This window comes from Ornithorhynchus anatinus, chromosome X1 (assembly GCF_004115215.2).
Source record: "Ornithorhynchus anatinus isolate Pmale09 chromosome X1, mOrnAna1.pri.v4, whole genome shotgun sequence".
In the NCBI taxonomy this organism is placed as follows: domain Eukaryota; kingdom Metazoa; phylum Chordata; class Mammalia; order Monotremata; family Ornithorhynchidae; genus Ornithorhynchus; species Ornithorhynchus anatinus.
Genome location: NC_041749.1, coordinates 29,597,027 through 29,613,497, shown reverse-complemented (window position 1 = coordinate 29,613,497; position 16,471 = coordinate 29,597,027). Strand labels below are relative to the sequence as shown.

Here is a 16,471-nt window from a genome sequence, read left to right as displayed (position 1 = left end):
TTCACACTTACCTCTCCCCACCACGCACACACACACACACACACACACTCTTTCTCTGTGTCCCTTTCTCTCTCTCTCTCTCTCTCTCTCCACCTTCACCATGCTGGCCCTCCCTCTACTCTTCTCTGCCACCTTTCCCCACAGAAGCTCACCTAATCTTGCATTCCCTTTGCCATTGCCTTCTTCCAACTGCATCTCTTCTTGCATTTCCCCTCTCCTCTGGTCACCAGGTCTGTTGATTACATTCAGATGGTTCCTTATTTTGCCTCCATACATACCCTACAGAGCTTTAATTTGTTGTCTTTGAACAACTGAGCATGCAACTTCCCTCTGTAAAATTTCAAGATTGCAATCAATATCATTCCACTCTGTAGTGCCCCTTGAGTCTTCATGAAACTAGCCTCCATTCAAACCTCAGTTCTCTAATTACCACTATAATTTTGATTGTTCATCCTGCTTTTTTCATTATTAGTAAGCCAGTGAAAATGTTCTCTAGCCTTTTTTTTTTTGCAGAAACTCCTTTGAAAAAGTTATTCCTACTTTTTATCACTTGCACTTAACTATTTTAATGGTATTTGGTAAGCACTTGCTATGTGTCAGACAGTACTCAAAGAGCTGTGGGAGATGCAAATTAATTAGGTTGGACACTGTCCCTGTCCCACATGGGGCTCATAATCTAAGTAGGAGAGAGAATAGGAGAATTAAGGCACAAAGAAGTTAAATGACTTGCCCAGAGTCACACAACAAGCAATTGGTAAATCCAGGATTTCCTAAGCAGTTTTTCTGTTTCCAACTAAAGGATCAACTATGGGAAAGAACCTCATTAATATTCATAGCATATGGTCTTAATAAGTGAAATACTTAAGTATAATAAATGTAATCATACATTTTGTTTCATCCTGAAAAAGAAAAGCATCCCAAACCTTGGACACAATTACCTTTACACAATTACAGAATTACCTTTTCTGTAATTCCATGTTGTAAAAGGCTCATAAGCAACGAGGAACCAAGAAGGGAAATGAAATCATTTTTCTTTTCACTGGAGCACCTACCAGTAATGGTAGGGCCCTGTAAGAGTTGTGCAGGGCATGAGGCTGTGGAGGGTAGTAAATTAATTTGAAAAATTTCATCCATCTTGATGACATCAAATTCACTGTAGACATTGCCACCAACAGTTCTTCACTTCTGAAAGAGATGCACTTGAGCCACAAGATTTCTGTTCCATACACACTGCCCTTGCCTGTACGGTAGTAATTATGATTGTTGTTTATTGAGTTGATCTAAGGGCCAGAATCATCTCCACATTTCCACAGAAAACCATAGGAACCAAATCTCACCTACTGCTAAAATGGAAGATAGGCACTTGTTCCCATCACGAACTAAGGAATACAGGAAAGGAGATTTCAGTTTGGCCGTGCTTGAAGCTGAGGAGCTAAAGAAATAGATTTCTCCCTCCAGGCTCTAAAAGACTGCTGTTTTACAGTTGTCATTTTTATTAATTTACTTTAGTTTTCTCTCTCCTCTGTCTCACTACCCTCCGTGGCTGCTTTCTCCCACCTTTATATTATGAGTCACTTGTAGCCCAGAGAAAGTGTCTGAATTAATGTTCTGTAGTCTCCCCAGTACTTCAGAGTACCACTTTTCACACTAAAAATACATAGGAGATGTTATTATTATCTTTATTATATTTATTTCAGTTGGTTCCAAGAGAAGTAAATTTCATTGATTTTCAGTTGGTTTTTGCAAAGCAGCACCGTGGTTACCAAAAATTTCCAATTCAGAAAACAACTGAGAGATAATGAGGTTTTTAAACATAAAATTCAAAAGAAGTGGATGCAGGTAATCACCAACTTTAGTGTCTTCACCTGTCCAATAGGTGTTGAGCTAGGTTGGTCTCATATAATACATAAGCCTGGAGTCTCCTTGCTGACCTGCATAGCAGAATAAGTAATATTATTAACCCTCCTGCCCATAAGACCTTCAAAAGGAATAAAGGGAGTAGGGGGAATCTTGCCAGGATCCAGATGTTCCTTCTTCAGTAGCCCTGGGACCCATGTCTGCAATAATTCACAGACAGAATGATGACCAGCAATTGCTCTTTAATCTATTCCAGTCAGAATTAATATAAAAAGTAGATTTAAATGGAGATTTTGCCACTAAGATTTAAAGATGTCCATTTGAAAACTGATCGATTGCAGAAACTCCATATCATGTGCTCAGATCAGGCCCCTAAGGCATATCTGTGCTTTTAATAATAATAATAATAATAATAATGTTGGTATTTGTTAAGCGCTTACTATGTGCAGAGCACTGTTCTAAGTGCTGGGGGAGATACAGGGTCATCAGGTTGTCCCACGTGAGGCTCACAGTTAATCCCCATTTTACAGATGAGGTAACTGAGGCACAGAGAAGTTAAGTGACTTGCCCACAGTCACACAGCTGACAAGTGGCAGAGCTGGGAGTCGAACTCATGACCTCTGACTCCGAAGTTTGCCCAGAGACAGGTGACATTCTAAATCCAAAACATAAATTTTGTCCTCCTGGCCTATTTTGTAATAATTATTATGATAATTGTGTTAAGCACTTATTATGTATCAAGCACTGTTCTAAGCATAGGGGTTAATACAAGTTAGGTCAGACAGAGCCCCCTAAGGGCTCAAAGTATCTGTAGGATATTTGTTTAGCAGAGAGAGAAAACTCACCATACCAACCCTTAAAATAGATTTCAGCAAAGCAGAGACAGTTCTTCACTTAGCGGGGTCTAGAGTAGATAGTTGCAAGAAACAGAGAAAGGTTTAGCTCTACTCAGAGGTAAGTTAGCTTTCCACCCCTGACAGTGAAGACAAACACCTCTCAGAAAGCCCCACTGCCTTCTGAGAAATATAAACAATCCTAGAAAAGGTGGATTTCTCTCTTCTTTCCCTCACTGCATTGTCCTTTCCAGCTTTCCACCAGTCCTCTGGAAGGTTTGAAATTGCTTGGCTCTTACCAAAAGTATACCGCAGCCCAGAATCTAACAGGCTAGGAATCTGCTAATTTTCTTATTTTGTTATGATATGGTCTGTTAGAGTCTGGACAGGGGAATGGGAATTTCCACAGTTTTGGGAGCAGAAGTGGTTATGATTGGCTCTATTTATCTTATTACAGAAATTGAGTGTTGAGCTTATACACAGATAAGCACACTTCTCAGATGTTCATTGACAGTGTGAAGAAACATGAGCACGAAAACTTATTGAGAGCAGAACAATAAATATTTTTTCAATCCTTGAAGTTTTTTTACACTAGTTGGACAAAGTACTAAATACTGAATTGTTTAAAGGGAGCTGAGACTCCCACGAGACAGTTTTAGCTTAAAATCTTGATTGGGCAACAAATCAGTGGTTTTTTCAGAAAAATTGAAACTGACACTAAATTAAGGCTTTGTGAAATTATCAACAGAGCAAACCAAATTTGAAAAATATTGTCTTCTTCCCCAAAGTGTTAAAACTGCAGAAAATATTCTCGTTGCATTGAGCATCAATAAATCAGTAAGTAGGTATTGAACTCCCTGAGAAACAACCCAAACTGGGCTTTCCTAGGAAGTTGTTGGTCAGTCAGTCAATCAGTTGTATTTATTGAGCACTTCCTGGGTGCAGAGCACTGTACTAAGCACTTGGGAAAGTACCATATAACAGTAAATGGGCACATTCCCTGCCCACAACATGCTTACAGACTGTAGGGGGTTTGGGTTGTCAAAACCTTTTACAGAGTCCTTATGAGAGAGTCACAAGAAGCATCAGGCCCTCCAGGAGCCATCAGATGTAACAAGAACAGCCTACCTAGGTTGTGCCATGGAGCATGTAAATATGGATCCCTTAGCCTGGTGGAGTAATATCTATAGAAGCTTTTCCATAGGTCAACAACTACAACTAGCTACCCCCACTTGAACATTCTGCTGACGTCTCTGCCGATATACTTGGCTCTCTAGGGCACCTGGTCCAACTGCATTTCCTTTTTAAATTCCATTTTGACCCTGCTGTCTACTGATTTTTCAGGATATAGCTCTTTCCAGTGGGGTTTTAGTCTCAAATATAATGAATGCACATTCACTTGAAATGATGATGCCTCCTCCTTGAATGATTCCTTCATTGATTGTTTTGTTTTTGTTTAATAACTCACCAGGTATGAGGTCTATTTTATTCGTGGTAGGGGTTGTCTAGTTAGTCTTGCTCATTGTCCCCTGCTAGGATATTTCAGTACATATGTTTGAAGCCTCCATGGGTTTCTTCCTCCTTGTACTGTGATGTTTAACAAATGTGTGATGTGATTTTGACTCTATGCCAGGATTTCTGTTAAAATTACTTCAGCATGTCCACCTCCTAAGTTAGGGAATTTATTCTTATTCCCAAAAAGAAAACATTTGCTAGGTATCCTGGAAACAACTCATAATAACTGCAAATGTTTGACATTAACAGTTTGTTAAATGCTAGAGGAAGCCTGGGGAGAGTGAATGGGATTCAATTGAAATGAAAAACTTTCCTGCTAAAATCAAGCATTCATTTTTCAGTCTAGCATGTGTCTGTCAGTTGGTTCTGGGGAGGTTCTCAGAAACATATGCACGGAGCTGTGCTATGTTCTGAAGTTCAACAAAATGCATAGCTTCATTTGTCTCTTTCTTCCTTTAGGCCCAGTGCTTGCAAATACCATGTTATGAGGTTTCCTTTATCCAATAATAATTGGGGCTACAAGATGCAAAGTATTTCACTATCCCTCAAATTTCTTAATATAATGTGGAACACAGGATCACAGAATAAACAAATATGCCAAGTAGACATAAGGCATAATTGATGGGATTATAGAATATAGACTATAAAAGGTATCAAAGAACACTAACAGCTAAAATATTTACACATAACTATATATACAATGTGCATCCTAGAGGAAACTAATATCTTAATGACCAAAGGCAGGGGAGCTATGCTATAGTTGGAAATTTAAGAAGCTCCTGAAGGTTTTAGATAGAAATGGATGCATGATTGCTTTGAGTTCAAAACCTTTAGAGATGGACCTGATTTCTGTTGTATCAGCTACCATTTATTGAATGACCAAAAAATGTAATGTGTCCATGCACACTATATCTGTCTCTGACTCTCTCACATAAGAAAGGGCTTAATTGTACAACCATTTTTGAGATGCTCCAGAAAAGACTCCAGTATGTGCACATCTTGATTTGTAGCACATTAAGAACTTCCTTTACTATTCTATGACTTCTACCCTGAGAGTCAGTAATGTCCAATCAGTATGACGCAAGATTGAGAGTTGGGAGAAATGTATTTCATACTATAGTCTCCCATTTTACACCTTGGTCTTTTATCAAACAATCTCCCTAGTTTTCTGGTTTCTTTATTAGCTAGGTCACAAGTTGGTTCAGTTCAGATTGGAGTATTCTAGGAGAGTGAAAAACTCTACCTGAGCTCCACTGTGAGGCAGAACTGGAGATTTTGCTGTTGTTTTGGTACAGTTGGTTAGGGAGCAATATACCTGACTTCGCTCTATTTAGTGCATTTCTCCATCTCCAAACTATATCTAGGGTAAAAAGTGAGATTAGTGAGTGTTCCTTTAATCTTGAACATTATTTGGGAGTGATTTTAGCTAGAACCACAGTTTCTCAGAATTTCCCAAGCAGCCAAGCTTGGCACATCTGCATCATGGCCCAATAATGAGACAGACAGCTATGTCGGGTGATGGATTTAAACGTTTAGGAGTAGTGAAATAATTTCTTGACAAAATCCCCTTTAAGTATTCTGTATTGTGATCTTTCTATTTGTGTTACTAATTCTGATTTTAACATTGTCTGGTTGGGAGTTTGGTTGAGGTCTTGGTCACAGGGCTCTACACACAGTAAGCACTCAATAAATACAATTGATTGATTGGGGCCTGTATAGCTCTATAAATTGGTTGCCTTTAGGAATCCTTAATTCCCTTATCTCTCTCGAGCGATACTGACTTTAGGTGGGATTAGAAATGGTCGCTCTCATTCAATGATGTACCACAACGCAGCCCCAAGTTCAAAACTCCCTGGGATTTTTGTAGTAGCCGGATCTGTACAGCTCAGATTACATGGAAGGTTGACCAGTTATCTGATTGATTTGCTCCAAACAGTTAACCTAACTGGATAGCTCAGGTCAAAATCCATTCTGGGTCCAGAAATATCCATGTGACACAAGCTGAACAGAAAATTGTTCAACTGTCCACTTCACTTGGGTTGTGTAAATCAATCTGTAAAATGAGGATAACAATACTTGTCCTCAAATCAATATCTCTTTCAGGGATGCATTAAGGATTAAGATAAAGGGGATGTTTGTTTTAGCTGCTTCAGAGTATTTTTGCAGAGGGACTATGTTTATCTCCTGCTTAACAGCTGCAGCCCAGCTGAGCCGGTGAGTCTGTTGTGCAGTTCCCCCCACCCACAGCTACTAAGAGGCATGAATTCTGGATGGCAACAGGGGACAATGAAAACTGGGGACTAGAAAAGCTAAGCAGGCGTTCTCACATTTGGTAGCCGGAGAGGGCTGGCTGCCTGGCAGTGGAGAGAGATACCTTTGTATCGACAATCAGTGTTCACTAAAGTTAGCATTTTCACTAAGCTTTACTAGGTGCATAAAAGAACTAAAAAGGAGGAAAATGTTCAGGAATATTCCTTTCAAGAAATAGAGCTGACCTATGTGAAGGGCATTAAGCTCTTTGGAGGGAAAGGCAATAATAACATTAAAGACTAATATAATGGTGGATCTTATATCTGTAACACTATTTGAAATCAGAGATACATTCCACACTGTATGAAAATTCATACTACATTCCATCAATGGCATTTATTGAATGTCTGTTAAGTATCTGACACTATAATAAGAGCTTGGGAGTTTTCCACAGTAACAAGACCCATATCTACTCCACTAGATCTTATAAGTGGTACGACAAAATATTTGATGACTGATTAGATGTTTAGAAATTATGGGGGAATTATCATTATCCAGGATATGATTAGAAGTGTTCTGTGTCCCATTTTTGTTGTTCAATAAAATCATTATAAGTACAGTAAATATAAAATTATGAACGGGAGATGTGAAACATCTTTGTGTTTTGTTCCATCCAGCCAAGTATTGACAACAATTCAAAGGGGCAGAATTTCAGTATGAAATATTTTGGTCGGCTATCATGCTCATAAGTCATACAGTATTGGATGAGGATTTGCAGTGTGTACAATTCAGTACTTGTGGCATGGGATTATACTAAGAACATTTAAACTGAAGACAGTTCCTGCTGATTATGAGCTCAAAATCTAAGGGGGAGAGAAAAACACAGAAACAATCTCAGAAAAAAGACACTTCAACTTCTTTCAATCAGTGTTATTGATTGAATGCATACTGAGTTCAGAGCACTGAACTAAGCACTTAGGAGAGTACACTATAGTAAAAATGATATACATGTTCCCTGACCACAAGGAGCTTGCAGTCTAGAGGTGGAGGCAGACAATAATTATGGATATCAAAAATGGAGGCAATCAATTAATCAATTTAAAGCAGTATCATTTGGGAAGCTTGTTCAGAGCATCACCATGAGGACCTCCAAACTTAGTAGTGTCTCTTTCCCACCCCACCCACCTCCACTCACAGGATTCATTCTTCAGCACCATGATGACTGGTGGCTTGTGGTGCTAGTGGACATTGAGCATCTCAGACCCAAAGGAAAAGAATGTGGAAAGTCCTCCTTGCTCACCCTCTTGCTCCCAATTTTTCAGGATCTTAAAAAAAACACCCCTGCATAATTTTGAGAACTTCCTAGCCCACAATATTTTTTACATTCAAAATAATGAGAGTGGTTAGGTGATTTGAACACTTGCTTTGGGATGTGAATGGGAGAAGAAGGGAGAGGTAGCCTCATTCTCAGTTCATTCTGGGAATGGCACAACTTCTCAAATAAAGTTTTCTACTTTTAACTGGGGTCATTCTTCTCTGATTAATCCCTAGTGCCTCAAATAGTGTCAACCCCAAAGTACCCTTATCACTTAAGTATTTATACCCATCTCTAGCATGTATGAATGAGACTAGTTGTACACAGTATTCAGCTGCCATATATTATATCCTCATGCTTTTTTCTGTTCCCACTATTTGTAAAGAAATGTACATTTGTTCATCTCCCCTATTCTCTTGTACATTTCCTGAAATTATTGGTGTGCTTTGTTTCTGTGTAGTGCTCATATAGTTTTCTGCATTCAGAAGATGCTCAATAAATAGCAGTGACTCTCACTGGCTCTTTCTGTGGGATCAGCTTCAAAGGGCACTTGGAACAAAGCCAGAAAAAGAGGCTACTCAGACACAAAGTGGGAAATGGGGCTTCCAGAGGTAGGAGTATATCTGAAGTGGAGCATTAAATGTGACGCATCGCTTTTCTAATACTAGAAATCTGCTATCGTTACTATAGTGACTGAGTACATCTGAGATATTGTGACAGGTTTACCCCCTACCTATGCCAGTAGGGAAGAGAGCTATTGAGCGAATCTTTACAGTGATTCAAACCACTTTAGATAGATCCTGTCACATGCTTTATAAGTTCCTGATTGATTGTGTGGAATTAAGTTATTGGGCAGAGAACCAGCTAATGGAAACACATTGATGAAATCATTTTTGAGGGACGTTAAATGGAACTTAAAATAAAGCTGAAATAGCTTTATGGATTTTTCACTCCAACTGTTTATGAACATTTATTGCTAGTAAAATTACATAGTGTCAAAAGAGAGAATCAGTAGGTATGGATTTAATCAAAGCCCTTTTTGAAATAATAAAAAATGAGAATAATTTATTACTCAAGAATGGATGCAGTATGGAAAAGGTAATGCATAGAATTGTCTGCTCACCATCTTAAGGCAAAAGATAGTGAACATGGGAAAGAGTAAAAAAAAAAAAAAAAAAACCCTCATGATAGTCAAGAAAGTTGTAAAGTAAGAACTTTTAAAAATATAAACACTTGAAAATGAATATGAGCTGTTTTGGAACTGGAGTAGTTTAGGATTTAACAAGTTTAACTTCTACCCAATGGAAGAAGAAAAGAAATTAACAAAGTCACCCACAAAGTCAATCAATCAATTACATTTATTGAGCACATACACTGTGCCAAACATACTAAGCACAAGGTTATTGCAGTAGAAATTAGATTAGTGTACCTGATCTCTGCTCTCAAGGAATTTACAATATAACGATGGAGACAACTCTTTAAAGAGTTGGAGATATAATGACGTATAAGAGTATATAATTTTTTCTTTTTATGATTTTTTGTTAAGCAACTACTATGTACTATGACCGCACTGTACTAAGTGCTGGGGTAGATCTAATCAGTTTGAACACAGTCCCTGTCCCACACAGTCTTAGTCCCCATTTTACTGATGAGATAACTGAGTCAGAGAAAAATTAAGTAACTTGTCCAAGGTTACCCAGCAGACAAGTGGCAAAGCCAGGATTAGAACCCAGTTGCTTCTGACTCCCAGGCCTGTGTTCTGTGCCCTAGGACACACTGCTTCTTGAAGCAGCACAAAGATGCTCCAAGGGGCGTTGTGAGACCTTAATGGCTTAGGTGGAATGGAAGGGCTGAATGGAAGCCAGTTGGAGAATATAATCTGGGGATATTACAGTTTACTTTGAGAAGGCCTTCAGGAGAAAATGTGGTCTCAGGAGATGTTTGTGAATATCACCTTCAATACTTTTGAGAAACAGTATAGCATAATAATTCTCATACTTGTGAAGTGCTTACTATGTGCCAAGCTCTATTCTAAGTGCTGGGGTAGATAAACATTAATCAGATTGGACACAGTCCCCGTCCCCCACAGGGCTCACACTCAATTTACAAATGAGGTAATTGAGGCTCAGAGAAGTGACTTGCCCAAGGTCACATAGCAGGCACGTGGCAGAGCTGGGATTAGAACCCAGATCCTTCTGACTCCCTGGTCAGTGTTCTATCCACTAAGCCAATAGTGGAAAGAGCACATAGTAAAACTCCCACGTAGCTCACAGTAAGCCCTTAATAAATACTCGCTTACTAAGTGGGCATTATCTCTGGAGTGCAGGTTCAAGTAAGAAATTTGTCTAATAGATTGTTCAATTTCTTCCCTGTTGACCCATTTCCACCCACAGGTATAAATAGTATTTGCCCTCCCTTTGATAAACAGAGCAAATTAAATGCCACCAGCAATGAACAAAGGATTTGAGAAGAACATACAGTGTGTTGGAATGGTGCCTTTGGAGAAAATCACCTAGTCCCAAAGCTGCCATCTGGCTAGGATACTCTCCATTTATTTAAGCACCTCTATACAGTAGCTATTACCACGACTATGATTTATATTTGCATTATTTAGCATTTATTAGCAGCCTGCTTCATAGTAAGCCCTGGAAATATATCACTAACCTGGGTCTCTGCTCTCAAACAGATTACAGTCTAAGAAGAGCAAGCATTCATTTGGATGGGAATAATAAGATCAGCTCTTTCAAGTCCTTTCATTCTATGGACATCAAAAGGTGTTTTATTAAACCTAAATAGTATTCTTTAATTGAAATGGATACTATACCTAGAGAAAATTATAGCAAATTGCTACATTGCAATTTGAAGGGGTTATAAAGGTCCTAATAAACATATAGGAATACTTCTAGAATGTATGCAGTAATGACAAAACTAATTAAAACCTGATTCTGAGCAAATGCTGTTCTGGTTTCATATTTTAAGCAAATTTGAATAGCAGTATCTAAGAAATAGGCCCTATTTGGGGATAATGTTGTTATCTTAAAAGAAAAGAAGCTTTGCTAAGATTCAAGTACTGGGGACCAACTTTCCTGAAAAGAATTAATCATTTTGTATAAGTATTACTGATTCAAGTTTTTTAAATCATTCTTTTTAAAGAAAATAGGTAAAGGGTTTTTTTAAAAAATTGCATAATTTATTTCTTTAAACCCCTTGCTAAAATAAGGCAATTTTTTCCAGAAGTGAATTTATTTTAACCTTGATTTTGGAATGGAAATGTATTTTTAAAATGCAATATAATTTTATCAAAAACTATGAATAAAATAAGTATACGGACATCAGTGGCAAATGGCAAACAAAATTTCTATCAGTCAGTGATATTTATTGAGTCCAACTGAGTGTTAGTTGCTGAGTCCCTAAGCTCTTGGGAGAGTAAAAGAGAAGTAAGACATGAGTTCCCCCCTTCAGGGAGCCTACAGTTTAATGGGGGAAAAAGAACAGGAAAAAAGTATTTACAGTGGGAGGAGGAAAAACAAGGATTTCATAGAAAGTGGAATAAATATATTAGGGTGAGATACCATTTGAATATGTAGTTGACTACAAAAATAAATATATAAAATATATACAAATAAATTAAACTATGTATCTGTAGACAGGGAGGATGATGGTTCTGTCTGTAGTAACAGGAAAGTCAGGAAAAGGATAGGGTTTGGGTGGGAAGATGAGTTTTGTTTTGGATATATTAAGTTTGATGTGATGGCAAGACCTCAAGTCGGGAGGAAATGCGAGATTGCGAAGGAGAGAGATCAGGGCTGGAAAAGTAGATTTGGAAATCAGCCACATAGAGATGGCAGTTGAAACCATGGGAGCGAATGACTTCTCCAAGGAGGTGGATGTAGATGGAGAACAGAAGGGGTCCCAGAACTGAACCTTGAAAGACTTCCACATTTAGGGGGTGGAGACAGAGGAGAAGCCCGTGAAAGAGACTGAAAAGGAGTGGCCAGAGAGATAAGAGGAGAACCAGGAAGGGACAGTGTCAGTGAAACCAAGGTTGGATAATGTTTCCAGGAGAAGAGATGGTCAGCAGTGTTGAAGGCAACATATATGTATATGCATGCCTATCCTACATAAAATACCATAAAGTGGCCCAGATCACAGTGATGACAAACTGTTTTTTATTTGAATGAATACTGGCTTCTATTTTTGCTAAGTACAAATGAAAAGTTAATAACCAGTGATAATAAGCAGTTCAGAGAAAACAATCAGACAGTAACCTTTGTGGTTGCTAGGTTTTAGCTGTCATCATACAAAAGCAAAATACTTAAACAATTAATTTTTAAGACTATAGATAATAAGCTGGCAGCCAAGTTTTGCTTTATTCATATTATCAATATTCTTGGCTAACAAGTCTCAGTACACTCATGTGTAAATGACCATGTGAAAACAGAAGGTCCCTGGGACTTCCCAATTACAATATCGAAAGGGAATCAAATTGAGAACAGATATCTTTTGAATGCATGTGGAATTCTGTTTGTATCCACAAGAAGTGAGACATACCTGTTGAGTAATTTTCCTGAGGACACACAGCAGACAAGGGGTGGAACTGGAATTAAAATCCCTCTGACTCTCAGGCCTGTGCTCTTTCCACTAGGCCATGGTGCTTCTGACCCATTCCTGTTTATTTTCATCCCAATTCTGCCGATAAACTTTGATCATTTTTAACAAAGGCCCACTGATGGTCTTCACCAAATTGAGAAGGGAAACACCTGTGACATTACTTGTATTACTCCACATAGTGTGATGGAGTGATGCTGTCCATGCCCTTTGGTGGAATTATGCTTGCAACCATGTGAATGTAACATTTCTTCAAAGGGGGACCCTTAGCCCCCCAGCATTTGTTCCCAAGCCATTTCATTCTCGTTCCTCCCCATTCCCAGTCCCTCTAAATATGGGAGCCACATCTGAGAGGCTGAAGAACTCGGCGGCAGGAGCTGAGGTGGAGGGAGGTTGATGCTTAAAAATGCTAGCTATAGAAGCCTCCAGGGCTGTAACCATTCTTTTAGATGACAGGCTGACTGAATACCAGGCTGTTCAGTGGAAAACCATTGTAAAAATGGCCAAAAACAGCCTCAGCCCAGAGCTGCCTCCACAGGAATGTGTGAAGACTGAGGCAGCTGCTGCTGAGAGCAGTCACTGTGGACAAGGTTGTGACTATGGACCCAAAGCCACAAGGAGCCTGGAAATCTGTTCCTCCATCTACAGCACCCTACTGATCTTTGTTTTCATCTCTTTGTCCTAGTGTTAAGGTAGTGTTCTCGTGTTATGTGTCTGCCACCAATCCCCTCGCCCTGTTTTTGTATGAGGTACTGAATCCCCATTTTACAAACTGAGTTGATGGAGTCAGAGAAGTGACTTGCCCAGGGTCACACAGAAGGCAAGTGGAAGAGCTGAAATCTGCTTAGAGTAGAGGTTGTTCCTTTTGGAATATATAACTGGCTTAGACCTTTGCAGTTCCAGAAGGGTTTTAGGTAAAAAAAAAAAAAAAAGTAGCAGCTTAGTGGAACAAGAACGGACCTAGGAGTCAGAGGACCTGGCTTCTAATCCCATCTTGGCCACTGGTCTGTGTGTCCTTGGGCAAGTCACTTAACTTCTCTGTGCTTCAGTTTCCTTATCATTAAGATAGGGATTAAATTCTACTACTTCCTCTTTAGGCACAGTACCATGTGGGACAGGGACTCTGTCCAACCTGATTATTTTTTATCTACCCCAGTGCTAAGTACAGTGTCTGGCACATAGTAAGCACTTAAAAAGTACCATAATTAATTACGGCTACACCCTGAGGTCCACAGGTAAACCAGTTTCCTATTAGAAGAATAAATTCACCGAAGCACAGATAGTTATCAGTTTGTTTCAGTTCTGTGACATACTGCCTTCTGTTTTTTCTGGTTTAGGACAAACATGAAAGATTCATACCTATCTACATCAAATGTGGTCATTGTTATTATATATAACATTTGTTAAATGGTGATTTTGTGCAGAGCACTTTATTAAACACTGAGGAGAAGATTCAAAGATAACTCTGCCACACAGGGGTTTATAAGCTAAAAGAGTTGGCAGGAACGCTAGTGACAGACATGTAAGGAAAGAACGTGATGGTGAAGTGAAACTAATCATTTTACAAAAATGACAATACCATTTGAGCTTTGACCCAGAACATACCCTTAGCAAGACTGGGTCCCCTTCTCTTCCAGGTCCCTGTCTCTGTCCGAGTCCCCTTCTCTACTCAATTTATACTCTGTTTGCATGATAAGGACTGGAAGAGTGTTGCATGTAGATCTTTCTGGTCTGAGGCCTGGGAGTCATAAGGTCATGGGTTCTAATCCTGATCCACCACTTATCTGCTGTGTGACCTTGGGCAAGTCATTTAATTTCTCTGTTCTTCAAGCTACCTCATCTTTAAAATGGGGATTGAGACTATGAACCCCACATGGGACAGGGACTGGGTTCAAACCAATTTGCTTGTATCCACCCCAGTGCTTACCATACTTATTTATTGTTTATTACTACTCTTTTGTGATTGGCACACCCACAGAGGTAACTAGTTTCAGATGCAAGCTTCCTTCATGTTTTTTATTAGGTTCTCTTTCTGGACTCCTAGCAACATGCTAAGATCTTAATGTTTAAAATGATGGCTACCCAGAAATGAGAATAAAAAATCTTTAATGAAGTAATTTGGCACATAAGGTGTCATCCATTACAGAAAGAGCTGAATGCCATCTTCTGGGTAGCTGTCATCCCCCAAATCTCATTCTTTCCCTCCTCTCCCTGCCAAATCTAGGAAGAGACCTTGTGAACCCCACTGTGACTGTGCCTGACCTAATTAACTTCTACCTTTCCCAGCACATAGAAACAGTGTTTGACACATAGTAAGAATTAAATTCCATAAAAAAAAACCCAAAATAGATGAAGGTAACTAACAGAAAACCTCTGGTAGGCTGAGAAGCTGGCCAAGGAACTCCATAAACCAAATTCCCTAAAGCACCTTAAAAGTTGGCATCTATTTTTTCAACTCTTAAAAAGTCCCTCTGTATTCTTTCCTTCTTACATAGGATGAGCACTACTCTGGTTTTCTGCCACATAGTCTGGTATTCATTTAGTTGTTCCAGTAGTGATGTGGCACCACGTGCTTTTGTCAGTTAAAAATAAAAATTACATATACAGTCTTCCTCCACCTCGGCACCTATCTCTGTATCTCATATGGCTTGGAAAATGCTGCTGGAATTCACAGAGGTAATGCAGAGGTCCTGAAACAAAGGCAGGAATTCAACCTCCTTCCCAGGGAAGTGGCATACGTTCAGGTGGTGTTGGATGGACTTCTGCAAAATGGGGTGAATGACGCCATTATTTTAGGCTGCGTGCCCAGTATAGTGCTTGTAGGGTCGAGTGTCTTTGTGTCTAGTTTTGTGATATCATTCATGAGTATCTATATGTCTGGTATTATGTTCCTTATCTGTGAAGATCATCGATACTCATTTTACAGGTTTCTTTTCTTTCCCTTTTATTTCATCCCTTTGCCTTCTCCTTTTTTTATATAATATTCCTCTTCTTTTGGTCTCTGTGGCTCTTTCACATACTCATAGACATATACAAGAGAAAATGTTTATGGTTGGACCAAGAACTCCCAGAAAAGTATTATTTTATACCGATATATAAAGTAGAAAGCACTAAACCTGAGGCCAGTTTTTATATTCAATGAGTGCCATATTTTGGGGGGTTGGAAAAGTAAAACTGTTCCTTTGATACTGGAGATGTACCTTATAGTATAGTTAAGCAGGTTCTCTCTGCCGTTCCCAGCAACTGTTTCCAAATTTATTTTTCTGCTAAGAGGAATGATTCCCTGGTTAAAAACTGATCTTATAATGCTGTTTTTTCAAAATATTTCCTACCCAGTGGCTTTAAACTGTTTACAAGGAGCAAGTCAGCCAGGATGTTTTGAGTGTTTTATTCCGACATTCGGACTGTCCTGAGCAGGTTCTCTCTCCCTTGATGGACTCAGTGAGAAAGAAATCTTTTTCACAGAAAAATGTATCACATTTGGAAATCCATTTGACCCAACAAGGGCAGTGATGATATATGGCAGAATGTGTTCAATGCAGAAGTTGGGCAATTAAACAAATGCATGGGGAGGGATTGACAGCAAATAAGCAGATATTAATTTACTAGCATACTCTCTCTAATGGCATAAAACATCTCCAATTTGTGTTTTGTTTTGTTATTCCAGGAGCAGAAGGCACTGTGTTCCCTAAATCAATAGAAACACCTAATGTCAGGGCAGACCCCTTCAAGGAACTAAGGTAAACTTTGAACTGTGATTTAAATATTCATCAGTAACTCCCTGTTGCAATTATGTGTCCTCATTAATGGTGTTTTGGTTGGCGCCTTCAGCAGTTGAAAGACTCCTGTTAGAATGTACAGCATAGGAAATGTATTAGTGTCATAGGGGAAAAGCCGTTGAACAGGGGACTGGGAAGGTAACAATGCTCAAAAAATAAATCTCTGTGATTGAGAGCCGAGGAAGCACAAAAGACTTGATCGAGACCGGGTTTCTGGGGGTCGGTTGGCCAAGGGAACACTTAAAAAGCTTGGCTAATGAAATTGTACTTCAAAAACTATTTCCTGTCCATTGCCCACTGGCTTAGTGACTTGA

At 39.1% G+C, this 16,471-nt stretch overlaps 1 protein-coding gene across 5 annotated transcripts in view; it reads left to right on the top strand.

The window, feature by feature from the left end:
* The window catches only part of SGCD (sarcoglycan delta), a 376,042-nt gene that overhangs the window by 295,943 nt on the left and 63,628 nt on the right, over positions 1-16,471 (top strand). For all 5 annotated transcript variants that reach the window (XM_029051018.2, XM_007655307.3, XM_007655303.3 and 2 more), the window contains exon 6: positions 16,046-16,118. In XM_029051018.2, coding sequence (XP_028906851.1) covers positions 16,046-16,118 — 73 coding nt within the window. The remainder of the gene's footprint in view (positions 1-16,045; positions 16,119-16,471) is intronic.